General features: G+C 38.8%; 1 protein-coding gene across 1 annotated transcript in view; it reads right to left on the bottom strand.

Moving 5' to 3' along the window:
- Positions 1 to 4,040: 4,040 nt before the first annotated feature.
- RNF125 (ring finger protein 125) overlaps positions 4,041 to 27,426 on the bottom strand; it is a 48,249-nt gene continuing 24,863 nt past the window's right edge. The window contains exons 4-6 of the mRNA XM_006054840.4: positions 24,620 to 24,710; positions 12,974 to 13,081; positions 4,041 to 8,355 (exon numbers count right to left, since the gene is read on the bottom strand). Of these exons, the coding sequence (XP_006054902.1) occupies positions 8,269 to 8,355; positions 12,974 to 13,081; positions 24,620 to 24,710 (286 nt within the window). The 3' untranslated portion in view covers positions 4,041 to 8,268. The remainder of the gene's footprint in view (positions 8,356 to 12,973; positions 13,082 to 24,619; positions 24,711 to 27,426) is intronic.

The raw sequence follows: 27,426 nt of genomic DNA, 5'->3' as shown, positions 1-27,426 counted from the left end.
CACTATTAACTACCTAGGCTTACTTAAGGCATATCCACGGGTTAACTTTGATTGTATCTTTTTTTTTCCTTTGTTCAGACTAGTTTCAGGGAAACTTATACACTTAGGGTATACAAGGTTTTCACAAAAACTGCTCGGGGTCCTTGGCTAAGAGGAGACTCTGCCTTGGGCCCTCTGGTGTAATAAACTGCACTCCGCTATCTGCATTGTTCTGAGTGAGTTTGTTTCCAGGAACACGTGGCTACCACACTATAACAGGATATAGACAAAAGAGGGAAATGACTTTGGCTAGAATCATGAGGAAAATCCTTTATGAGAAGATGACAGTTGAGCTGGGAGTTTAATGACTAGAAGGCAGCCATGTCAAATCCTGGAAAGGGCTTTTCAAACAGAAGGAATAGGAAGTGCTGAGGTGCAGGAACCACTAATCCTGGTTTGCTTAATTAACTCGAAGACCAGCATAGCTGAAATGTAGGGATTAAGGAAGTGAGTATAGATGAAATTGGAGAAATAGGCAGGGAGCAGATCATGAGGGACTTTGGAAAGGGAATGGAAAGCCATTTAGATTTTATTCAAGTAACAGTGAGAAGCCCTTGGAGCATTTTAAGCTGTGGGTAGAGAGAGGGGAGTGATTAGATTTATGTTTTTGAAGATCTGTCTGTTCTTTGGATAATGGTCCAACAATGTAAGTGGAGAGAAGCTAATTATTTACTACAGGGATCCAGGAAAGATATAATAGTTTAGACTAAAATTGTAATAATCATAGAGATGGTGAGAAATGGATAGATTTGAATACATTTTGATGACTTGCTGATGAATCCATCAGAATTTCACACTTTCTAATTCTGTACATCTGGGGAGGGCCAAGAAAAGTGCTATTATACCAAGTAACCCAGGTGGTTCTGATGAATGTTTACTAGAAGTATACTGGGAAAATACAGTGGTAAAGGACTGAGAATACACTTGGTGTTTCTTTCAATGAACAAGAAAAATGGTTTTTTAAAAAAGAAATTATTGTCATATGTTTAAGAAATGGACAGACTTTTCATTTGGTAAACTAATTCCAAATTTTGAGGAAAGTTAATGAAAAAAACTGCCATGGCAAAAATGAATATCACTTCATGTTTCTAAAAGACCAGTCTCATTTTGACTTGCCATCCCCATTTTTTCAGATATTTTAAAAATCTTTGCCCTGTAGACCGCAGCTTCTCTTATCAACTTTTCTTGGCTAGTACCTCCGTGGTTGGCATTAATATTATGTCCTAAAATCCAGTTCTTTTCTACTTGAAATCCCCCCTTTCCAATGTCTTGAAATTGTTGTTGTTGTTCAGTTGCTAAGGCCTGTCTGACTCTTTGCAACCCTGTGGACTGCAGCGCTCCAGCCTCTTGTGTCCTTCACTGTCTTCCAGAGTTTGCTCAGATTCATGTCTATTGAGTTGGTGATGCTGTCTAACCATCTTATCCTCTGCTGCCCCCTTCTCCTTTTGCATCCAATCTTGTCCAGAATCAGGGTCTTATCCAATGAGTTGACTCATCAGGTGGCCAAAGTATTGGAGCTTCAGCATCAGTCTTTCCAATGAATTTTCAGGGTTGATTTCCTTTAGGATTGACTAGTTTGATCTCCCTGCTGTCCAAGGGGGTGGCCATGACTTGCTGGAGTAAATGAGATGAGTGGAAATGACCTGTGTAATACACTGTCCCATCCCTTGTGGGGAGGGGTGGCTGGGGAGGCACATGGTGATATACAAGTACCATGAGATCAAAGCAAGCTGAATTCTGAGGCTGGAGAACTGCCAAGATTCAGTTCTTGCCAAGGTCAAGAACAGCCAAGATTCAACTGCCAAGGTCAGTAGACTTTGGGTGAAGACTGAGACTGGGGGTTCTTTGTAATCAAAGCATGGAAGCATGACCTAATCTATCTTGACCAATCTCTATTTCAACTTCATTGTGCCTTTCTTTTTGACTGCACCATGCAGGATCTTAGTTCCCTAACCAGGGATCAAATCCATGTCCTCTGCAGCGGAAACAGAAGTCTTAACCACTGAACTGCCAGGGAAGTCCCCATTTTAAATGGCTGCTTTGGGACAATAATTTTCCCTCATCAAGACCCATGCATGGCCTTCTCTGAAGCCTGCAGGATTAAGATATCAGATGTTCTAAACCTAAGGTAAAAACTTAATATTTCTTAGGTTTGGGATCTCAGACATAGGTGTGTCCCTCTGTCCCAGTGAAAAGGAAAAAAGAGGAATGAGTTTTACTTTCTTTTCTTTCCCGAGAACAAAAAAGATAAAGAGAACAGTGAGCAGACTTGGTCACTCCTAGTTTTTACTTTAACTGTTCCTAATCTGTATAGTCTGTAACTAAATTTGCTTTTCTCAAAATTAACCTACTGTGTAAATTACATCCTGCACCTATCACTCCTTAACTCTGCATGAGCTACATTCTGTGCCTATTATTAACTCTATGCTAATTACATCCTGTACCTGGTGCTTACCTTTACCACAGACCACCCTTTGTAGTTTTCTTTTTCCATTTCAGAAAAAAAGGCCATAGTACAATAAACCAGGACAAATGGACTCAATGACTGGGCTACCGGACTGCCAGGCCCAATTACCAGGCTCCCTGACACTAGCTATGACTGTTCTGAAACCAAGCAAGAAGAATGCAAGACCTTTATTACTCTGAGCCCTAAGACTATGAGACCCAGGTTATATAAAGTCTCTCGGTTCCCCTAGCAGGGGATTGGAGATGGGGGAGTGGGGAGGGCAAGTTCCTGAGGCACTAGCCTGCTGTTTTCCCCTCAGGCTGGCTGAGGATTGAAGCCATTCTATTTCCTCTAAACTCTGTCGCCATATTTTTTATTCAGCTTCAGTGTACAGAGAAAGCCGATATTTTCACATTAACACCTCTATTTTACCTTATTTACTTCAATAACTATAACCTAAGTGATAAAGGTTAAGTCTTCCCAAACCATTCTGGGTTCCCAATATCTTTCAGGATGTCACTCAGAAGACAGAGGTCATGCCCTTAAGACCTGTGTTCTGGCCTGTGCCTCTTGTGAAGAATCCAAAAAACTTTCCTATGTTTTAGCATATTCTGAACTGGAGCTACAGCCACCCAAAGCTTAATGTGTATTTATCAGGGAGGAGGATACACAACATTCATCTTCATCTGGCTTTTTAAATTTCAGCAGAGCCCCTTGGAAGCAGAACCAATAATAAATTCCCATGGTGCTTAGCATTACCTTGACTTAAACCAGGGTTTCTCAACCTCACTACTACTGACATTTTTGGCAGGGAAATTCTTGTTGTGAGGGATTGTCCTGTGTATCGTGGAACTCTGAGTAGCATCCGTGGCCTTGACCCACATCCTGGGCAATAGCACATCCCCGTTATGACAACGCCAAATGCCTTTAGACGTTGTCAAATGTTCCGAGAGGCACAATTGCCTTTGACCAGGAACTACTGGCCTAAACGAAGGTGTATTTCTGTGATAGATATTGTTGAATGATGACAATTTAAAAATATCAGGTTTAAAAGCATGAAAAGGGTATTAAATGTAAAACATTATCAAGATCCATATTTAAGAACAGACACAGTAGAGGGCTTTCCTGGTGGCTCAGTGGTAAAGAATCTGCTTGCCCATGCAGGAGACATAGGTTCAATCCCTGATCAAGGAAGATCCCACAAGCAGTGGAACAACAAAACTCGTGTGCAACTATTAAGCTTGTGCTCTAGAGCCCGTGCGCTAAAGGATGACACCACAATGAGAAGAAGCCCGTGCACTGCAAACAGACCCATGGACTGCAGCCTGCCAGCCTCTTCTGTCCATGAGATTTTCCAGGCAAGAACACTGGAGTAGGTTGCCATTTCCTTCTCCAGAGAATCTTCCCAACCCAGGTCTCTTGCCCTGCAGGAGACTCTTTACCAACTGAGCTATCAGAGAAGCCCATAGAGTAGCTTGGCTCCCCATAACTAGAGAAAAGTCCTTGAAGCAATGAAGACCCAGCATAGCCAAAGAAAGAAAACATACACTGTAGATATTTTAATGAAAGCAATGGTCCTGCCATTCTTTATTTCTCACAATAATACATATTTACAGAAGAAAAAGAATTGTACGTTTTAAATTCTGATCATTATACAGATTTTTTGCAGTTGAATAAAAGGATGACTCTCTTAGTGACCTTTAAAAGTAACTTCAATGCTAATTGAAGGTACTAATTATATGTTAAACACGTTTAATAACCGTTGTTAAGCTCACTTGAAAACACAAGACATTTAGCACCCAGTAAAAGTAATAAAGCAATATATCATTTGAGCTAAGACCTTTTAAGAGATCTGACTTAGAAGTATCTTCATCATAGACGCACAGTCCAATTTCTCAACATACATTTTAGAAACTTGGGAGAAAAAAAACGTAGAAGGAAAATCTCCATAGCTTTTTGTAGGCTTTGAAGACTTAAGCCTTTTAAGAATCATATGTGAATCAGTTTTTCCCTCAAAAGGCCTTGAAACATTGGCATCTTGAGGTGCTATTAAAAAAAAAAAAGAACAAGATTTTTGTTATTAATCAAAAGCTTCAAATACTGGTTTTCATTTTTTAAAACAATGTATTATAAATTTTTTTTTAATAAAAGGTTAAAGGCACAGTGAAACAATGAATAAGAGTTGCACTTCACTATTTAAGAATTCAAAATAATGCAAAAGACAAAATAATTTCGGCGGCCAGCACCTCATTTGTCCTGTAGGGGGCAAACTTCAGAAGATAGTGAAGGACAGGGAAGCCTGGAGAGCTGCACTCCACCGGGTGGCAGAGTCAGACGTAACCCAGGGGCTGAACAAGGGGGTAAATTTATCGTTAAGAGGAACCAAGAGACAGGATGCAGAACTGTTGTACTGAGGTTTAACAGTGGCAGGTGACTTAAAGCTTTACTTACAATACAGTTTTTAAGTTTGGAAATTTTTTCATGTTTTACAGATTTAAGGATACCTTTGTATTGCTCAGAATTAACCAAAATTTATTTTCTGGTTAGTAAGTACTAATACTCAGAAATATATTCTTTTATTTTTCAGGGACGAGATTTTTCAATCTAATGATTATCTCTGGGAAGTTCCTCTCCTTTTGTCTTTGTTGCCCAATAGGTTTTGCTTTATTGGATGACCCATCCAAACTGCAGGAAGAGAGGTCGTGAAACTTCAAATCTCTTGACAGTTGTTAGCAGCTGTGAAAAGCAAGCTTGAAGCCAGTATCTAAAACAGGAGGAAATGACTTCCCTGGCGGTGGCTAAGACTCTGTGCTCTCAATGCAGAGGGCCCAGGTTTGATCCTTGGTCAGGGAACTAGATCCCATATTCTGCAACTAACAGTTCAAATGTTGCAACTAGAGAGTCTGTGTGCTGCAGCTAAGACCCAGTGCAGCCAAACAAGTTAAAAGAAAAAGAGCAACAGGGAGGAAACAAGGCCTGTAGATTTCATCCAGGTTTATGCTTTTCTCATCATCTTGTTGTGGATGGCAGAACAGTAAACAAGGTTTTGAGGAAGTAATGGAAAATTTACCACAGAAAATTTAGGGGAACATGACTATGACTACATTTATACATAAGGAACAAAGAAGTTTATAAACAATTACAATAAAGAAACTAACTATAATCAAATAATGTTTTATCCTCAGGAGTTGAAATCACTAGTCTTTATAACTTCTTTGCTTGGATGGAAATATTCCATATCCAGACTTGTTAAAGAGCCAAATATGAAAAATGGAACCAGCAAAGGAGTGGTGGCAAGCACTAAGCATATAGTTACTTGAAGAACTAAAGACTAGGTGGAGGGGAGAAGGGAGAGAGTATTGTAAATTACACCAGTATATTCTGATTTTTGTGTTTTTTTTGGCTGTGCCATGTGGCTTATGGGATTTTAGTTTCCCAAACAGGAATTGAACAAGGGTCCCTGGCAGTGGAAGCACAGAATCCTAAGCACTGGACCACCAGGGAATTGCCTGAAAACGTTGATATTGTGCAACTTTATTTATTTATTTTTTAGTACAACTTTAAAAAATAGGAGATTGGGGAGAACAAATGAAAAACATTTTTAATTGTTCCAGCTATCATAATGGTGGTGGTTTATTAGTGCTATTATTCTGAGACTGTTGCATTTGTAAGGCAGTTGAAGAAAACAAATAATTGTGGGATATTCCTATGTCCTTGAAAATCTGGACTCTCAGTACAGAAAAATAAAAGACACAACTGTAATAGAAAGGATTAGGCAAAAACCTTGCAGTACTTAATTTGATTTGGAAATATCAAAATAACTCATGAAGTGTTCTATCTTAGAGAAAAAAAGGTATTTCTTAGCTCTCTCCTAAAAACAATAACCAGTCTAGCCACAACAAATCTGACAGTCCCAAATATGGTTTTGAAGCACTATTTCTCACTGAAAGGAACCAGGCTTCTTAAGAGAAATGGCCGATTCCAGATCTGGTGCAGAAAACATACAAGTTGAGCCTGGAATATCTTGTCACAGGAGACTACAAGGAAGTCATTAAAGACTGCTAGAGTAGTGTCGAAAGGACTGAGTCAACTTGATAAGGCTCCCAATGACCAAAAACAGGACAATTTGAGCTTTAATAGGGCAATACTCAAAATGGATTAAAGTCCATCAAGTATGTTTGAATCCATGAGTTCACTACACTTAAAAAAGTGATGTACAGGAGATGATAGAAAACAAGTTTATAAGCCTGAAAATTGATAAATCAAGGAAAAGATTCAAGTATTTTTCTTTTCCTCTATGAACTTGACCACTGGTTAACCAAACAGTAGACAGGGGAAACATCTCTTTATATATAAAAATGTTCCAACTAATAAATGAAAAAGAAATGACAGAAACTCTAACCCACAACAAATCAGTGGATCTAGGCATATCCATTTCAGCTGACATCAGAAAAAGAGCGAACCAGACATGCTCTGCCCTCTGTTGAAATAATACACCATGATCTATATAGTCTGGTCAAAGGTTGAACCTGAGTCTGCTCAAACCTCTGGATCCATGTATCATATCCAGATGACAGAAGAACATGCTGAATTGAGCCATGAGTATGCTATTAACAAAATACAGATAGTTGGGTATGTATAAGACGAGGTTCTTCAACAGATAAATTTTAAGGGAAAGAAATAAGGGGGAACCCATAGATTAAAAAGAGACATTAAGAGATATAGCTAACAAAGCAATTTTAAGTGAGTAAGATTAAAAGCTAGTATTGAGATACAGACTTGGGGATAAACTAAGAAATACAAGGAAGTGAGTGCTGTTAAAATCAATGTAGTGGTTACTTCTGTGGGGCTGGGGAAGAGAGTTGTTAACTTTGACAGGACACACAGAGGACATCCAAGGTGACTGGCAGAGTTCCAAAAGACTGTTTCTTTACAATAATGAAATAAGCTATATATCTTCTGTTTGGTTTTCAGTATTTGTTTAATTTTTCTAAAAGATAAAATAAAACAACAAAAAAAATCAAAGCCCTTAGGATTTTCCACTAAAAATTATGGATGGGAATACTTCTACTGTAAATCTCGGCTGATGGTTCTTAAGAAGTTGCCTATATTATAGAAATATTTCTAAATAATAAGCTACAAATATTTGAAAAATATAATATTAAATTCTAATATGTGCATAGTTATAAAAAGTCAAAGCACTAAGTATACATTCCTAACATGAAATTACAGTATTGTTACAGTATTATGTTATAGATTTGGTTAAATGATCGTTGTTGACTTCCAAAATTTTCCCTTCCTACTCCCATACAAGGTTATTGGTGTGATTCTATTAGTTGTTAGAACATGAGCACTGGAACAGATCTCACATTTCCTTGAGTATCCACACTTTGTTTCACTCTCCATAGAACAAAGATTAGTTATCTTGTCCAATCATAAGAGTAGTTATCAGTATGTAACATTACACACAACATCATCCGATTTGCAAATAAAGATCCTTCACCCACATACTCAGCCTTATATTCTCTTTCATGTATTAATGGCAGATGGAGAATTTTTTGCTGTTAAGTGTCTAAGAAACTCAAGAATGTAAAACAGACCTAAGTCATCAAAGTGAAAGCAGTTTTAAAATGCGATACAACAATAGATATGGACGAACATATAATGTGTTGTACACTTTTCTGCTCATCAGACATTGACAGCTTCCCTACGATTTTTCAAGCAGCATCTTTAAAAAAAAATGGTGCAATTGTACGGTCTCCTTCTCTTTTCTTTTAATACAGTTATGCAGTATTCGAGTGATTCACGTATTCCAGAAGTGACCGGTCTAAGACCCTTTGGATAAGAGCTTCCTCAATTATATTGAAATCCTACAGTAAAGAAAAAAAATTAGAAACATACAGTTAGACATGACAGTTTTCAGCAACTCGAGGATGAATGTTAAGACAATGCCTCATTTTGCCAAGTAAAGCCCTGAATTCAATCCCCAAGTTTCCATACACACACACAAAAAACTCATAGAACTCAGGACTTTTGCTTTGGGACTTGTGCATTTTCTATTTCATTTTCACTGTCTATCAATTAACTAGCTATCATTATTAATAAAATAGTCTTGATCTGGAATTTAAAGTTTTTTATCTGATCTAACTGTAATAGTTTTTAGCCAATATTACAAATCCGGGTCAGAGTGCTATGCTCCACATAAACATGTAATATGGAATGAAGTTAAGACACTCCCATAGGATTCACCATTCCCAGCAGTACTACTGAATATCTAGTTCTGAAAAAAAAAAAAAATGTTGGAAACAAAACACTCTTTCTCCTTGCCTCCTTATGGTCAAAACTGAATTCAAAACTTTAGGTCAGCACATTAAAAACTAAGAGCCCCATCTTCTGCAACCCATCTCCTCTTCACCAATAAACTAAGAAAATAAAATCTTTATTGGAAGTTCACTCTAAAACATAAAAGCAAATAAATAAAACCCACAAGAAAGTCATAAAACAGAGCAGAGCACAATATTTGGACTTAATGCCAGGTTGCTGTTCAGTAGGTAAGTCATGTCCGACTCTTTGCAACCCCATGGACGACAGCGTGCCCGGCTTTCCTGTCCTTCACTATCTCCTGAGTCTGCTCAAACTCATGTCCATTGAGTTGGTGATGCCATCCAACCATTTCATCCTCTGTCGCCCTTTCTCCTCCTGCCTTCCATCTTTCCCAGCATCAGGGTCTTTTTCAATGCTGGGTTGTTCTGAGGCAATTTATTAACCTTTGAGCATCAGATACTTCATAGCTAAGTAAGGATAATCATACAGTATGCATTTCACAGAAGTTGCTACAAGGAATGAAATGAGACAACTTGCATAAAATGCCTAGCACAGTACTTGGTAGTTGAGAAAACAAAAAAATCAAAACAAAGAACACTGTTTTGATCTCACTTCCACATCTAAGAATGTGATTTTGAGGGGGTGGAGAGTATTCTCACCAAAGTGACCTCTTCCTGGCCAGCCCCAGGTCATACTGTGAATGATCTTGAAGAGAATGGACTGAACAATGAAGAGTCAGAACAGGTACGGAATCAACCTGGCTTTTAGAACATCTCATGGAGCTACGATAAACAGAGGAACCCCTACGTGTTATGAAAAATGACAACACGTGGCTCTCTTGAGGACCTGTGTGCCTTAGTGGCCAGAAAAGACATTATTTGAGAGATGGAGGAGAGATTATGAAGCCTCTGTGGTGTGGTCTGTTCATTCTTCAAGTGGTCCTAATATTTCCATTTACTCTTTCCCCATCTCCAGTGGCCTAACATCCACACCCAACCTGAGTAAATCTCTTGACATGCATCATCTCATTTAATCCCCATGAGAGCATTTGGAAACAGTATGTACTTGGCTTAGTCCTCACTTTAACAAATGAACAAACAGAGGCTCCAAAGTTAAATATCTTGCCCAAGGTCACAAGTTGTGACAGGACTGTTACTGAAACCCAGATTCCTTGTGTTGAATCTGGATAATCATCCGGGGCACACCAGAATGCACGGAGACAATTTCCAAATGATACCCTTCAACAATTATTAAATTCCATTTAAATTGCATAAAAAGAAAATAGTCAAAATCATGTGAAAATTATATATAAATTCAAATTTAACTCAATATTTCAGGTATTTCGATAGACATAACAATAAAATGTACCATTTCAGAACATGGCTGTGAATGTTCCCATGATAAGCAATCCCCTTTGCTGAAAGGGACTCATGGGACAATGCATCACTCTCACAGGAAAATGCATGGACCAAAGCAGAACAATAGCTATGCTAAATGCAAAAAAGCAAAATGGCTGTCTGGGGAGGCCTTACAAATAGCTGTGAAAAGAAGAGAAGCAAAAAGCAAAGGAGAAAAGGAAAGACATGAGCATCTGAATGCAGAGTTCCAAAGAATAGCAAGAAGAGATAAGAAAGCTTTCCTCAGCGATCAATGCAAAGAAATAGAGGAAAACAACAGAATGGGAAAAACTAGAGATCTCTTCAAGAAAATTAGAGATACCAAGGGAACATTTCATGCAAAGATGGGCTCAATAAAGGACAGAAATGGTATGAACCTAACAGAAGCAGAAAATATTAAGAAGAGGTGGCAAGAATACACAGAAGAACTGTACAAAAAAGATCTTCACAACCCAGATAATCATGATGGTGTGATCACTGACCTAGAGCCAGACATCCTCAATGTGAAGTCAAATGGGCCTTACTTAGAAAGCATCACTACGAACAAAGCTAGTGGAGGTGATGGAATTCCAGTGGAGCTATTTCAAATCCGGAAAGATGATGCTGTGAAAGTGCTGCACTCAATATGCCAGCAAATTTGGAAAACTCAGCAGTGGCCACAGGACTGGAAAAGGTCAGTTTTCATTCCAATCCCAAAGAAAGACAATGCCAAAGAATGCTTAAACTACCACACAATTGCACTCATCTCATATGCTAGTAAAGTAATGCTCAAAATTCTCCAAGCCAGGCTTCAGCAATACGTGAACCGTGAAGTTCCTGATGTTCAAGCTGGTTTTAGAAAAGGCAGAGGAACCAGAGATCAAATTGCCAGCATCCTCTGGATCATCGAGCAAGAGAGTTCCAGAAAAACATCTATTTCTGCTTTATTGACTATGCCAAAGCCTTTGACTGTGTGGATCACAATAAACTGTGGAAAATTCTTCAAGAGATGGGAATACCAGACCATCTGACCTGCCTCTTGAGAAACCTATATGCAGGTCAGGAAGCAACAGTTAGAACTGGACATGGAACAACAGACTGGTTCCAAATAGGAAAAGGAGTACGTCAAGGCTGTATATTGTCACCCTGCTTATTTAACTTCTGTGCAGAGTACATCATCAGAAACCCTGGGCTGGAAGAAGCACAAGCTGGAATCAAGATTGCCGGGAGAAATATCAATCACCTCAGATATGCAGATGACACCACCCTTATGGCAGAAAGTGAAGAGGAACTCAAAAGCCTGCTGATGAAAGTGAAAGAGGAGAGTGAAAAAGTTGGCTTAAAGCTCAACATTCAGAAAACAAAGATCATGGCATCTGGTCCCATCACTTCATGGCAAATAGATGGGGAAACAGTGTCAGACTTTATTTTGGGGGGCTCCAAAATCACTGCAGATGGTGATTGCAGCCATGAAATTAAAAGACGTTTACTCCTTGGAAGGAAAGTTATGACCAACCTAGATAGCATATTCAAAAGCAGAGACATTACTTTGCCAACAAAGGTCCATCTAGTCAAGGCTATGGTTTTTCCTGTGGTCATGTATGGATGTGAGAGTTGGACTGTGAAGAAAGCTGAGCACCAAAGAATTGATGCTTTTGAACTGTGGTGTTGGAGAAGACTCTTGAGAGTACCTTGGACTGCAAGGAGATCCAACCTGTGCATTCTAAAGGAGATCAGCCCTGAGTGTTGTTTGGAAGGAATGATGCTAAAGCTGAAACTCCAGTACTTTGGCCACCTGATGCGAAGAGCTGACTCATTGGAAATGACTCTGATGCTGGGAGGGATTGGGGGCAGGAGGAGAAGGAGACGACAGGGGATGAGATGGCTGGATGGCATCACCGACTCGATGGAAGTGAGTTTGAATGAAATCCGGGAGTTGGTGATGGACAGGGAGGCCTGGCGTGCTGAGATTCATGGGGTCACAAAGAGTTGGACATGACTGAGTGACTGAACTGAACCTTTAGCTTGTTTGATCATTTCTGATAATGGGAAATTGAGTCATAAGTATCAGAACTATTCATACTATATCAAATTTTTCTTTCATCTTAAGAAAAATTCTGACTATAATGAGAATGGCTTAGTTGGCCATTATTGATGGGTAGCTGATCAGTATACAGAGGTTCATTATATAATTCTGTCTACTTCTTTATATGTCTAAAATTTGTTCATAATAATTTAAGTTGAAAACGTTAAATAAACATGGGTTTTGTATTTTACAAAATTTAAATTAAAAATAGAGCCCATGTGTCTCACTACATTGATAATGTTGTATCTGTTATTGGCCATTCAATGTATTATAAAATGAGTACAAATTCTCTGAGCCACTTCATTACTGATACAATCTTCTCTCAGTTAATATGTTTTTAACTTCATGAAAATTATAACTATTTAGTGGGAGGCATTAAAGTAGAAAATAAAGTAACTGGAAAGTGAAATCTGGGTCTTTATACAATGGCTAATTATTTACAACACATAGAAAATGATTTTGTCTAAAGCAGGTAACTACTCTTAAAATAGTTATATAAAATATATATATTTATAATATATATATTTATAAAACACAATTTATAAAACACTATTTTTATGTTTCCTCCTTAATACTAATACTTAACACTGCAGCTATATATGCATTTTTCCTCTATAATCTTATAGTAAGACTTCTTATATTAAGAAAGGTAAGCTCAATACAGCATAAAAACATAATGTAGAAGTAAGAAAATATACTTACTAAGAAATCATCATAAAACAAAGTGTGACTGACTTGCAAATGTCTTATTAAGCTGCCATTGAAGCTGCTTCGATTCTCATTAGGTACTAAACGGCAAAGTGGACAGAACTGGAAATAAACAATATCAAGAGTTCAAGAAAGAATTTTAAATAATCATTAGTGTCAGAGATAAAAAATTAAATAGCCATTCAACAAAGTTAATTTTAATTTTATTAATCTATTGGCCATAACTTGGTAGAATGTTTTAGAATTATATAAATATTAAAGCAATATAAACAAATAAAATTGCACTTCTTTCTTCATACACATTTCTTGTATATAAAGAGTATAACTATTTGTTTTATACTTACCATTTTATTATTTAAATAATATTACAGGAGGTGTGCCATAATTTAATTAGTTACCTACTTCTTGCAATACTAAAGTTTTCTTAGGTACGTGGATATTTTGCTATTACAAATTACATTATCTACATTGCTATTGTTATTACAAATTATATTGTCTATAATCATTGATAATTATATATCAAATTACATTTTTGAGGGGATTATTTTCTTAGGATAAATGACTATAAATGGAGATTATAAGGCCAAAGTTATGAACATTCATGGTTCATAATATACACTATATATGATACATGCTTATAGTTTTATATTACCACCAGCAATATAGATTATAATACACCAGCATCAGATATTAGTATTTACACATATTTTCCTAATTTAATAGCCATGAATGGCCATCTACAAAACCTTCTCATTTTGAAATATTTATAAGCTCAAAAGAAATGGCAAAATAAATGCAGAGGTACCATGTCACCATCACCCAGCTTCCCCAAAATGTTACTTTTTGCATAACTATGGCATATTATCAAAACCAGGAAATTGGCAATTAACTAGACAACATCTGACTTAGATTTCACCAGTTTTTGCATGAATTCATTTTCTGGGGTGTGTATATATATTCTATGAAATTTTATCCCACATATAGTCATATAACTACCAACACAATCAAGAAACAGAACTGCTTTCTCACTACAAAAAACTCCCTTGTACTGTCCCTTAACTTCTTCTCTCCTGAACCCTGGCAACCATGGATTTGTTCTCTAGATCGGCCTTTTTTTTTTCTCTTTGCCTCACTGCCTGGCATGCAGGGGTCTTAGCTCTCTACCAGTATCCAGAGCGCGCCCTTTGCAGAAAGCTGAGTCTTAACCACTGGACCCCCACAAATGGATACTACTCTTATCACCTAAGCAGATACTTGCAATACAGCACAGCAAGTGCTGTAATCAAGATCTGATCAGACAACTGTTCAAGACTGATAAGGGAATCATTACTTTTTTTTCTGAGAAGTCAGGAAAGGATTCAGCCAAGTTGCATGCAGCTGGTGTGAGTCTTGAAGAACAAGTCAGCCATAGCAGAGGAGAAGCACCACAGGCAGGGAAAGCAAAGTGGAAAAAGGCAGGAAACCCTAAAAGGACTGGGCCTGCGTAGGCAACGGGAAAATGCTCAGTGAAGCTGGAGACAGGGCATTTTGGGGGCAGCCGGGGGAGTAGAGTTTGAAACAGTAAGTTGGAACCAGTACTAATCAACATACACTCTTCTGAGCAGCTCATGTGATTTCTGTTTGCCCCATATCGAGTCAGAGGAACAGAGATGACTAAGCCTTGGTCCCATGATTAAGGAGCTTTGAGCCCAGTGGACGGGAAATCTACAGAAAACCTGGAATTTCAAGCAAAGTAGTTTTTGTTTTCAGTCTGATGTTAAAAGAGACCTAGTGGAGGTGTCAGGCTTCAGGTGTATAGACAATTTAGTTGTGTGACTGAAGAGACTTTCACCAGAAAGACACTACAAAACAATGAGTGACAGTCTATACTACTTCAAAAATTTGTTCTGTTTCTTGAATTGGGGAATTTAACACAAGGAAGGAGAGGGTAAGAATAGGAAAGGGAAAGAAAAGGTAAAGTGAGAGACTGATGATCATGACCTAAGTACCTAAGTGTTCATCTACGCTCTCCCTAAGGTTGTTGTTTAGTTGCTCACTTGTGTCTGACTCTTTGCAACCCCATGGACTGCAGCACTCCAGGCTTCCCTGTCCTTCACCATCACCTGGAGCTTGCTCAAACTCATGCCCATTGAGTTGGTGATACCATCCAACCATCTCATCTTCTGTCATCCCCTTCTCCTCCTGCCTTCAATCTTTCCCAGCATCAGTCTTTTCTAATGAGTCAGCTCTTCGCATCAGGTAATCCAAGTATTGGAGCTCCAGCTTCAGCATCAGTCCTTCCAATGAATATTCAGAACTGATTTTCTTTAGGATTGAATGGTTTGATCTCCTTGCAGTCCAAGGGACTCTCAAGAGTCTTCTCCAACACCACAGTTCAAAAGCATCCATCTTTCGGTGCTCAGCCTTCTTTATGGACCAACTCTCACATCCATACATGACTGCTGGAAAAACCATAGCTTTGACTGTACAGACCTTTGTTGGCAAAGCAATCTCTTTGCTTTTTAATATGCTGTCTAGATTTGTCATAGCTTGTCTTCCAAGGAGCAAACACATCTTAATTTGATGGCCGCAGTCACTATCTGCCGTGATTTTGGAGCCCAAGAAAATAGAGTCTATCACTGTTTCCACTGTTTCCCTATCTATTTACCATGAAGTGATAGGACCAGATGCCATGATCTTCATTTTCTGAATGTTGTTTTAAGCCAACGTTTTCACTCTCTTCTTTCACTTTCATCAAGAGGCTCTTTAGTTCCTCTTCGCTTTCTGCCATAAGGGTAGTCATATGCATATCTAAGATTATTGATATTTCTTCCGGCAATCTTCATTCCAGCTTGTGCAGTCTCGCATTTCGCATAACGTACTCTGCATATAAGTTAAATAACCAGAGTGACAATATACAGCCTTGATGTACTCCTTTCCCAATTTGTAACCAGTCCATTGTTCCATGTCCAGTTCTAACTGTTGCTTCTTTACCTGCATACAGATTTCTCAGGAGGCAGGTAAGGTGGTCTGGTATTCCCATCTCTTTCAGAATTTTCCACAGTTTGTTGTGATCCACACAGTCAAAGGCATAGCCAATGAAGCAGAAATAGATGTTTTCCTGGAACTCTCTTGCTTTTTCTATGATCCAACGAATGTTGGCAATTTGATCTCTGGTTCCGTTGCCTTTTCTAAATCCAGCTGAACATCTGGAAGTTCTTGGTAAACGTACTGTTGAAGCCTGGCTTGGAGAATTTTGAGCATTATTTTGCTAGCATAGTAAGTGAGTACAATTGTGTGGTAGTTTGAGCATTCTTTGGCATTGCCTTTCTTTGGGATTGGAATGAAAACTGACCTTTTCTAGTCCTGTGGCCACTGCTGAGTTTTCCAAATTTGCTGGCATATTCATTGCAGCACTTCCACAACATCATCTTTTGGGATTTGAAATAGCTCAACTGGAATTCCATCACCTCCACTAGCTTTGTTTGTAGTGATGCTACCTAAGGCCCACTTGACTTCGCATTCCAGGATGTCTGGCTCAAGGTGAGTGATCACACCATCGTGGTTATCTGGGTCATGAAGATCTTCTTTGTATAGTTCTTCTGTGTATTCTTGCCACCTCTTCTTAATATCTTCTGCTTCTGTTAGGTCCATACCATTTCTGTCCTTTACTGTGCCCATCTTTGCATGAAATATTCCCTTGGTATCTCTAATTTTCTTAAAGAGATCTCTAGTCTTTCCAATCTATTGTTTTCCTCTATTTCTTTGCATTGATCACTGAGGAAGGCTTTCTTTTCTCTCCTTGCTATTCTTTGGAACTCTGCATTCATATGGGTATATCTTTCTTTTCTCCCTTGCCTTTCACTTCTCTTCTTTTCTCTTGTAAGGCCTCCTTACAAGAGAGGAGACTACTTGTAAGGCTACTTGTAAGGCCTCGTCAGACAACCATTGCCAATTTCCCAATGTCAGCTCATCCTTTACTATCTCTCTTTACTCAGATATGCTCCCAGACCATGCCACTATTAATAACCAACAATTTTACAGCATACATCAAAAGATACTGGCCTCAAAAAAACAGATTCATAGAGAAAAACTTACCGGTTACTAGTGGGGAGAAGGAAGTGGGGAGGAGCAACATAGAGGTAGGGGATTAAGAGATACAAACTATTATGTATCAAATAAGCTATGAGGATATATTGTATAACACAGGGAATATAGCTAATATTTTATAATAACTATAAATGGGTATAACCTTTACAAGTTGTGAATCACTATATTGTATACCTATAATTGCTACTTATATAACATTGTACACCAACTATACTTGAATTAAAAAGAAAAAAACAGATGTTGGCCTCATCTCAGTATGGACTTGATCTGATGGTGAATGCAATGGGTAAATAACAGCCACCATATTAGAAGCTACCACCAACTTCAGTCCTTTGGAACGTCTGTTACAATGGATATCCAGCTCTGTCTGTGGTTCAGATTAATCCCCACAGCAGCTCAGTCAATTGAAGAACACTTTTTGTACAATGGTAAATACCATTTGGGGAAGAAATTAAAGATAACTGAATCCAACACCAAAAGAAAAGAGTCATGCATTGAAAACAATTATGGGCAAATCTTCAACCAAAATTAAGGTACAAGATTGAACACCTAATAATAGGAGTTTGGAAGCAAATCTAATGAAGATTTTCTTCCTTCCAAAACATTTATGCATGTACATTCCCACTGCTCCATCAAGCTACAGATATTCTGAATACCCACAGGAATAAATTGCTATGGGGATTAGGGCTCAGCTTTTGTCAGTACAGTTTTTAATTTCAAACCAAATGAAGTCCTGTCCCTTCTCACAAGGAATGAATCTCAGGATCAGGCAGAAAATAAAACTACCTTTGAGCCTGGGTGGATGGAACTATGATTTTTACAATATCCTATTTTTCATATCACTATATCCTACTATAGTTAGGTTCTCCACCAAGAGCTGGGCATGCAATGTTGAACAAAGAAATTATTAATAAATTCTATGGCTTCATGAAGCTATTAATTTGGAGGGAGAGACAGACACAAAATAAACGCACAACATACAACTGTGATAAATGAGAAAAAAAGCAAGAGCTGAAAATAATTTTGGTGTCAGGGAACTGAGATTTAAGGTGAGTTCTAAAGGATAAATAAGAACCAACCACTGAAAGAAAACACTGGACAAAGAGGATAGCCAGAAAGTGGGGTTCTTACTGAAATATCTTCCCTTAATATGATAAAATACTAAATTTCTCTCGAGTAGTCTCATAATTCAACCTGAAGCATGCTGTATCATTTGCCTCTTTTAAGTCTAATATTCCATAGATATACTTTCAAAAAAATGCAGCAGAATATAGTTAATTACTGTATCATGAAAAGGACTTGTTGAACCTTCTTGCTGTTCTTAACCTACTACCCTAGTTTGCTTGAGCAACTCAGAAACAAAGGATTAGTTGCTTGTGGCTTGATTTTTGAGTTATCTAATTCTATCTGGAAGGCAGAATCCTTTGCCCAAATCTCTATCTATCTAAAGACTACTTATATCTGCTAAGTCAGATGACATCACTGACCTTACCTGCAGGCAAACCTAGCAATTCAGTCCTTTAAAGCAGTAATTCCTCGCTACATTCTATGCCAATCCAGAGGCAGTCTTGGACTCAACCCTCCTTGTCCAAGGACTTCCTTGGGGAATTTTCACATATGTGTTCCCATTAGTTCTGCCACAGGATCTGCCTCCAGCCTTTTCATAACCACAGGTTTAATCTGACTTCTAATGGCAAAGTGAAAGTCATTCAGTTGTGTCCGACTCTTTGTGACCCCATGTACCATAACCCACCAGGCTCCTCCAAGCAAGAATACTGGAGTCGGTTGCCATTACCTTCTCCAGGGGATTTTGCTGATCCAACGATCGAACCTTCATGTCCCAAGTGCAAGCAGATTCTTTACTGTCTGAGCCACCAGGGACTGGGGCTTGTCTTAACCTTGTACACTCAAGCATGAAACACTAACAGAGGAAACCTGAAGATCTTCTGTTCCAGTAACCACTTTTACACAGCCCTAGAGAAGGCAATGGCACCCCACTCCACTACTCTTGGTTGGAAAATCCCATGGACTGAGGAGCCTAGAAGGCTGCAGTCCATGGGGTCACTAAGAGTGGGACACGACTGAGCCACTTCCCTTTCACTTTTCACTTTCATGCATTGGAGAAGGAAATGGCAACCCACTCCAGTGTTCTTGCCTGGAGAATGCCAGGGACGGGGGAGCCTGGTGGGCTGCCGTCTCTGGGGTCGCACAGAGTCGGACATGACTGAAGTGTAAATTAGCATAGCATAATGTTTTACAGAACCATGACTTTTCTGAACAATCTGCTCCTGCCTTAAGCCAAGATAGCATCCTTCCCAGCTTGGGTTCCCCAACTGTGAGAGTACGCAGCTTCCTCTAGAAAATCTGCTCTGGCCTTGATTTGATATGGCTGCAAACATCACCCAGTACCCAAGCATCACCACCTGATTCTTACCACCCTGCAATGCAGGATACCTGGGTTCAGTCCCTGGGTTGGGAAGATCCCCTGGAGAAGGGAACAGCTACCCACTCCAGTATTCCGGCCTGGAGAATTTCATGGACTGTATAGTCCATGGGGTCCACAAAGAGTTGGACATGACTGAGCGACTTTCACTTAGGCTTTTTAACTACTAAATTCCACAGGCAATCTGATCCCATGATTCCTGATTATTTCTGTCCTTATGGCAGTTTTCTTCAGTGACTTCTATGACCTCTAAATAATAGAAGACCCAGCTTCCATGGGCCACCTTCAATCTGATGGCCGAACTGAGCTGCACATGGACGGGATTTCTGCTGGAGTAGGTACACGGTACCAATGGATAGACAACTAAGGTGCCTGCCCTGGATGGATGCTAGAGTGCTGCCCACGGTCCAGAATGCCTAGTGTTCCTCCAGCCAGACCAGCACCTGGGCACTACTAGTCATGGCTCAGGCTGTGTCGATGATATCTCCTTCATAGGGTTGCTGGGAGAAGTTGAAGAGGCACCCAGTCAGTTCTGTTCAGTCGCTCAGCCATGTCTGATTCTTTGTGACCCCAACGACTGCAGAATGCCAGGCTTCCCTGTCCATCACCAACTCCCAGAGTGTATTCATGTCCATCGAGTCGGTGATGCCATCCAACCATCTCATCCGCTGTCATCCCCTTCTCCTCCTGCCTTCAATCTTTCCCAGCATCAGGGTCTTACCAATGAGACAGTTCTTCCCATCAGGTAGCCAAAGTACTGAAGCTTCAGCTTCAACATTAGTCCTTCCAATGAATATTCAGAACTGATTTCCTTTAGAATGGACTGGTTGGATCTCCTTGCAGGCCAAAGGATTCTCAAGAGTCTTCTCCAACATCACAGTTCAAAAGAATCAATTCTTTGGCACTCAGCTTTCTTTATAATCCAACTCTCACATCCATACATGACCACTGGAAAAACCATAGTCTTGACTAGATAGACCTTTGTTGGCAAAGTAATGTCTCTGCTTTTTAATATACTGTCTAGGTTGGTCATAGCTTTTCTTCCAAGGAGCAAGTGTCTTTTAATTTCCTGGCTTCAGTCAACATCTGCAGTGATTCTGGAGCCCCCTAAAATAAAGTCTACCACTGTTTCCATTGTTTCCCCATCCATTTGCCATGAAGTGATGGGACCAGATGCCATGATCTTCATTTTCTGAATGTTGAGTTTTAAGCCAACTTTTTCACTCACCCTCTTTCACTTTAGTTCCTCTTCACTTTCTGCCATAAGAGTGGTGTCATCTGAGTATCTGAGGTTATTGATATTTCTCCCAGCAATCATGATTCCAGCTTGTGCTTCATCCAGCTTGGCATTTCACATGATATATTCTGCATATAAGTTAAATAAGCAGGGTGGCAATATACAGCCTTGATGTACTCCTTTCTCAATTTGGAACCAGTCTGTAGTTCCATGTCCAGTTCTAACTGTTGCTTCTTGACCTGCATACACATTTCTCAGGAGGCAGGTAAGGTGGTCTGGTATTCCTACCTCTTGAAGAATTTTCCACAGTTTGTTGTGATCCATACAGTCAAAGGCTTTGGTGTAGTGAATAAAGCAGAAATAGATATTTTTCTGGAACTCTCTTGCTTTTCCGATGATCCAATTGGATGTTGGCAATTTGATCCTGGTTCCTCTGCCTTTTCTAAATCCAGCTTGCACATCTGGAAGTTCACGTTCATGTACTGTTGAAGACTGCCTTGGAGAATTTTGAGCATTACTTTGCTAGCGTGTGAGATGGGTACAATTGTGTGGTAGTTTGAGCATTCTTTGGCATTGCCTTTCTTTGGGATTGGAATGAAAACTGACCTTTTCCAGTCCTGTAGCCAATGCTGAGTTTTCCAAATTTGCTGGCATACTGAGTGCAGCACTTTCACAGTATCATGTTTTAGGATTTGAAATAGCTCAACTGGAATTCCATCACCTCCACAAGCTTTGTTCATAGTGATGCTTCCTAAGGCCCACTTGACTTCATGTTCCAGGATGTCTGGCTCTAGGTGAGTGATGATACCATCATGGTTATCTGGCTCATGAAGATCTTTTTTGTATAGTTCTTCTGTGTATTCTTGCCACCTCTTCTTAATATCTTCTGCTTCTGGTAGGTTCATACCTTTTTTGTTCATGTCCTTTATTGTGCTCATCTGTGAATGCAATATTCCCTTGGTATGTCTAATTTTCCTGAAGAGTCTTTCCCATTCTATTGTTTTCCTCTATTTCTTTGCATTGATCACTGAGGAAGGTTTTCTTATCTCTCCTTGCTGTTCTTTGGAATTCTGCATTCATATGGGTATATTTTTCCTTTTCTCCCTTGCCTTTCGCGTCTCTTCTTTTCTCAGCTATTTGTAAGGCCTCCTCAGACAACCATTTTGCCTTTTTGCATTTTTTTTTTCTTGGGGATGGTCTTCATCACTGCCTCCTGTGCAATGTCATGAACTTCCATCCATAGTTCTTCAGGTACTGTGTCTATCACATCTAATCCTGTGAATCTATTGTCACTTCCACTGTATAATCATAAGGGCTTTGAGTTAGGTCATACTTGAATAGTCTAGTGGTTTTCCCTACTTTCTTCAATTTCAGTCTTAATTTGGCAATAAGGAGTTCATGATCTGAGCCACAGTCAGCTCCTGGTCTTGGTTTGTTTTTTTTTTTTTTGACTGTACACAGCTTCTCCATCTTCAGCTGCAAAGAATACAATCAATCTGATTCTGGTATTGACCATCTGGTGATGTCCATGTGTAGAGTCTTCTCTTGTGTTGTTGGAGAGTGTGTTTGCTATGACTAGTGCGTTCTCTTAGCAAAACTCTGTTAGCCTTTGCCCTGCTTCATTTTGCGCTCCAAGGCCAAATTTGCCTGTTACTCCAGGTTATCTCTTGACTTCCTACCTTTGCATTCCAGTCCCCTATAATGAAAAGGACATCTTTTGGGGGTGTTAGTTCTAGAAGGTCTTGTAGGTATTCATAGAACCGTTCAACTTCAGCTTCTTCAGCATTACTAGTTGGGGCATAGAGTTGGACTACTTTGATATTGAATGGTTTGCCTTGGAAACAAACAGAGATCATTTTGTTGTTTTTGAGCTTGCATCCAAGTACTGCATTTTGGACTCTTTTGTTCACTATGAGGGCTATTCCATTTCTTCTAAGGGATTCTTGCCCACAGTAGTAGATATAATGGTCATCTGAGTTAAAATTTCACTCAGTTCAAGAGGCACCCAGAATTCAGTATATCGGGAACTCCCCTGCAGTTCAGTGGTTATGACTTGGTGCTTTCACTGCAGGGGCGTGGGTTTGTTCCCTGGTTGCAGAACTAAGATCCCGCAAGCTGTGCATGTGACCAAAACAAACCAAAAGACAAACCAAGAAAACTCAGTATGTGGTAGTCATTATTATGCCATCTTAATGTTTTCTTTCTTCTTTTTTAAATATTTACTTATTTATTTGGCTGTGCCAGGTCTTAGTTGTGGCATGTGGGACCTAGTTCCCTGATGAGGGATTGAACGCAGGCCCCCTACATTGGGAGCTCGGAGTCTTAGCCACTGGACCACCAGGGAAGCCCCCCAATGCTTTCTTCAAGCTTCCTCTAGGAAGGTACCCCAGAGACCAATCGTAAAACACCTCCTTAGCTCAGTTCATCCAAGGGCAACTTAAACAGGAAAAGCCCATGACAATCTCCGTGCTGCTTCCCCAACACATATCAAGCTCCTAGCTAGCCATTCCAAGAATCAAACCTCTGGACCATTAGGGTGAATAAAAAAAGACCTTTGACTGTGCTGTGGGGCTTTTCTCTTGAACTTGCTAGTAGAGCACAGGTGTTTATGCCCCAGAGCTAGACACTGGGCTTCAAACTGTAGCTCTGCTTACTTACCAGCTGTAAGACTTACCTTGTAAGACTTAACCTCTCTGAGTCTGAGTTTACCGTTGGTAAAATGGAAATAATAATCATCTCTATCTCATAGTATTGTTGTAAGTGCTATCTATCAATTATCTAATAAACTTACATTTCAACCTCATCCACCTTCTAAAAGGATTTTATGAAAAAAAAACAAAAAACAAACTTTAAAACTCAAATTAAAAAACCCCAAACTTACATGTATGAAACACACACACACATATATACATATCTTAGTTCTGTTTAGAACTAAAATAAAATTCAAAATAATCTTCAAGGTATCATTTTACACCTGTAATTTAAAAATAAATGTAACCCAATTTTGTCCAGGTTAAGGTGAAAGCAGTTTACTCATCACTTGCTGACACAAATATAAACTGACTCTAACTTTTTAGAATACGTTTTGAGTGTTAATTAAAACTTGCACTCTTGGGCCCAAAAATATCAATCTATGGAATTTCCTCTTAAGAAAAAATGACATAGAAAGAAAAGTTTAAACATACAAGAACGTGAATGCAAATCGTAAAAACCGGCAGCAATCCAAATGTTAAAAACTAGTAAAATGGCCAAGTAAATGATGATGATCCATCATCACCCTGCCTTACCTCTCAACTATACAAAAATGAAAATTTTAAGAGCCACACTGCAAAGCAGAACTAAAGTGCCAGGTTGAAAAGAAAAAAGGCAGCATTCACAATAGATCAAGGAAATGATAAGCAATATGCATTTTAATCTGTGAGCCTATTGATGAATATTCAGACTCTGAAATAAAATAATGAACTGATTAATAAAGGTGAATGACTTTCTACTTTTCAAGTCTAGTGTATTATTGCCTTGATAACCATATTTGCATTATTAAAAAATGTTTCTCAGTTAGGATGTGAGCACAGTTAGCATACTAACATTAAATCTTAACTATGCCTTTTAGATCTGCTTAGTTGATTATGCCCATGATTATCTGTAAGAGACAATGTTGTCTAATTTCATAAATCAAAGAGTAATTGCACACTGGTAATTCTTGTCGGTTTCAACCAGACACTTACACATGGTGTTCATAGTCATAGAATCACTGTAACCTTGACATAAATTATCCTTTATGATATATCCATAAATAGAAGCCCATAAATGGATTTTCTAATGTGTATCAAATTTAGATACTGCAGAAATATATAGTAATGTAATTTCTCACCACAGCTCTCCTTTCTGATCTGTGATGATTAATGCAATGATCCAGCAAAGTGTCTTCATCCAATTCCTTCTGACAAAAAGGACATACACACCTGGAAGTTGCATAGAACACAAATGTTACTGAAATTATTGATAATTAGACAGTAGTCACTTAACTAGAGATAAAAAACAGAATGTAGGTGGATCTAGTTTCTAGTGCTCATTCTTTCGATTTCATATTCATTTTCCTATCCTGATAATAATCTTGGTGCCTAAATTTTTTCTCATGAGCAATGCAAATGTGTAACCTCACAGGGGCAGGACAGAGACACAGTTATAGTGCGCTTGAAGCACTTTATTTTCTTTGGAAGAAAAGTATACTCTGAGCACTCCATTAACGAGAAACAGAGGATCATACCACCCAGCTGTATCTGTGTCAGTTTTTCTGTCTCTTTTACTTCTTTTTCTAATTCAGGTAACATCTGAATTGGGTGTTACTTGTTCTCCAACCAGAATATCTGACAACACTGGCAAATATAACCACAGATGTCAACTCACAGTTTTAGCATCCAGTGAAGAATGAAAAACAGCCCACACTACCTCGTTACATCTTTCTGAGCACCTAGGAGTGCCTGTCCTTCGCATCTGTTTGTCCAGTGGAGCAGCTATTACGTATGTGTCTACCGGGCACTTGAAATACAGTCAGTCCAGACTGAGATACACTAGAAGTTTAAAATATACTCTGAAGTTTGCAGGCTTTATATATAAAACGTCTCAATAATTTATATATTGATTACATGTTCAAGGAGAATATTTTTAACCAGTTGAATAACATACATGAAAAATTAATTTCATTTGTTTTTACTTTTTGAATATTGCTTCTAGAGAATTTTAAATTACATGTGTTCTGTATTATATTTCCACTGCATAGTGCTGCCTTAAATTCTTAGAGACTATACGGAGGCTTGGAATTTTTCACTCATTTTCCATAATAGATATAACTTCTTGTTCCCCAAGACATGTATTCTGGATAGTTTCCTTGCATAAGAACTTAAAAAATTTGAATTATGTTATAAGTTCTATAAAGCAAAGATTTCTATATTAAATGCAAATATTAATATATCTTGTAAGACTGATTAATCAACAACCCTTTTCATTTTGGTTATTTTAACTCTTTATTATTTAATTCTAACTAGCAGGATAAATTAGTATTCATATGCTTTAAAATTTTCATATCAACTTTCCAATCAAACCACATGGTTCTTCAACTCGTTTGTTAGCCTTCCTTCCTACTGGTCCTTGGGGCCAGTCTGACAGAATCCAAACTCCTCTCACAATTTATAGGAGTATGGAATAAATATAATCCTATAATAAAAGGTGCATTTGCAAAGTAATCTCTAGAAAAACATCTAGACTTCTGGACTAGGAAATTTAAGATATATTTGAGTAGTATTTCTTTTTAAAAAAATTTTTTGGCTGCATTGCACAGCTTATAGGATTTTAGCTCCCCAGCCGGGGATCAAACCTGGGCCCTTGGCAGTGAAAGTGTAGAGTCCTAACCACTAGAGTGCTAGGGCATTCCCCTTTTTTATCTTAAAAAAAATTTTTTTTTATTGAAGTAGAGTTGATTTACGCTGTCATGTTAGTTTCAGGCTTATAGCACAATAATTCAGTTGTATATACATGTATATACATTCTTTTTCAGATTCTTTTCCTTGATAGATTATTACAAAATATTAAGCATTTTGTCCTGTGCTAAAGTGAAGAGGAACTAAAAGGCCTCTTGAGGAAAGTGAAAGAGGAGAGTGAAAAAGTTGGCTTAAAGCTCAACATTCAGAAAACGAAGATCATGGCATCTGGTCCCATCACTTCATGGCAAATAGATGGGGAAACAGTGGAAACAGTGTCAGACTTTATTTTGGGGGGCTCCAAAATCACTGCAGATGGTGATTGCAGCCATGAAATTAAAAGATGCTTACTCCTTGGAAGGAAAGTTATGACCAACCTAGATAGCATATTCAAAAGCAGAGGTCCGTCTAGTCAAGGCTATGGTTTTTCCAGTGGTTATGTATGGATGTGAGCATTGGACTGTGAAGAAAGCTGAGCGCCAAAGAATTGATGCTTTTGAACTGTGGTGTTGGAGAAGACTCTTGAGAGTCCCTTGGACTGCAGGGAGATCCAACCAGTCCATCCTAAAGGAGATCAGTCCTGGGTGTTCATTGAAAGGACTGATGCTGAAGCTGAAACTCCAATACTTTGGCTACCTCATGCAAAAAGTTGACTCATTGGAAAAGACCCTGATGCTGGGAGGGACTGGGGGCAGGAGAAGGGGATGACAGAGGATGAGATGGCTGGATGGCATCACTGTCTCAATGGACATGAGTTTGAGTGAACTCTGGGAGTTGGTGATGGACAGGGAGGCCTGGCGTGCTGCAATTCATGGGGTTGCAAAGAGTTGGACACGACTGAGTGACTGAACTGAACTGATACATATATTTCTTAAAATAAGCATAACTAACATTATCTTCAGGAGAGGAAAAGAAATTATACTGAATATCTCTACTAGATAGCTGAATTCATAGGAAGACTTAATGGTTTCAAAGCCATTATCTCCATTTAGTAGTACACAAAGCACTTCTCTATTTCTTCGGCAGAGGCAAATGCCAAACTTTGTAATTTCTCTGCCATTCAGAATAGTTGTCATTCAGTTGCTAAGTTGTGTCCAACTCTTTGCAACCCTCTGAACTGAAGCACGCCAGGCTCCCCCATCCTCCACTATCTCCTGGAGTTTTAACGACCTAGATTTGTTTCCTTTTTTTTTTTAAGAAA

The sequence above is a fragment of the Bubalus bubalis genome, chromosome 22, assembly GCF_019923935.1.
Source record: "Bubalus bubalis isolate 160015118507 breed Murrah chromosome 22, NDDB_SH_1, whole genome shotgun sequence".
NCBI lineage: Eukaryota > Metazoa > Chordata > Mammalia > Artiodactyla > Bovidae > Bubalus > Bubalus bubalis.
This window is presented reverse-complemented; position numbering and strand designations above follow the sequence as displayed.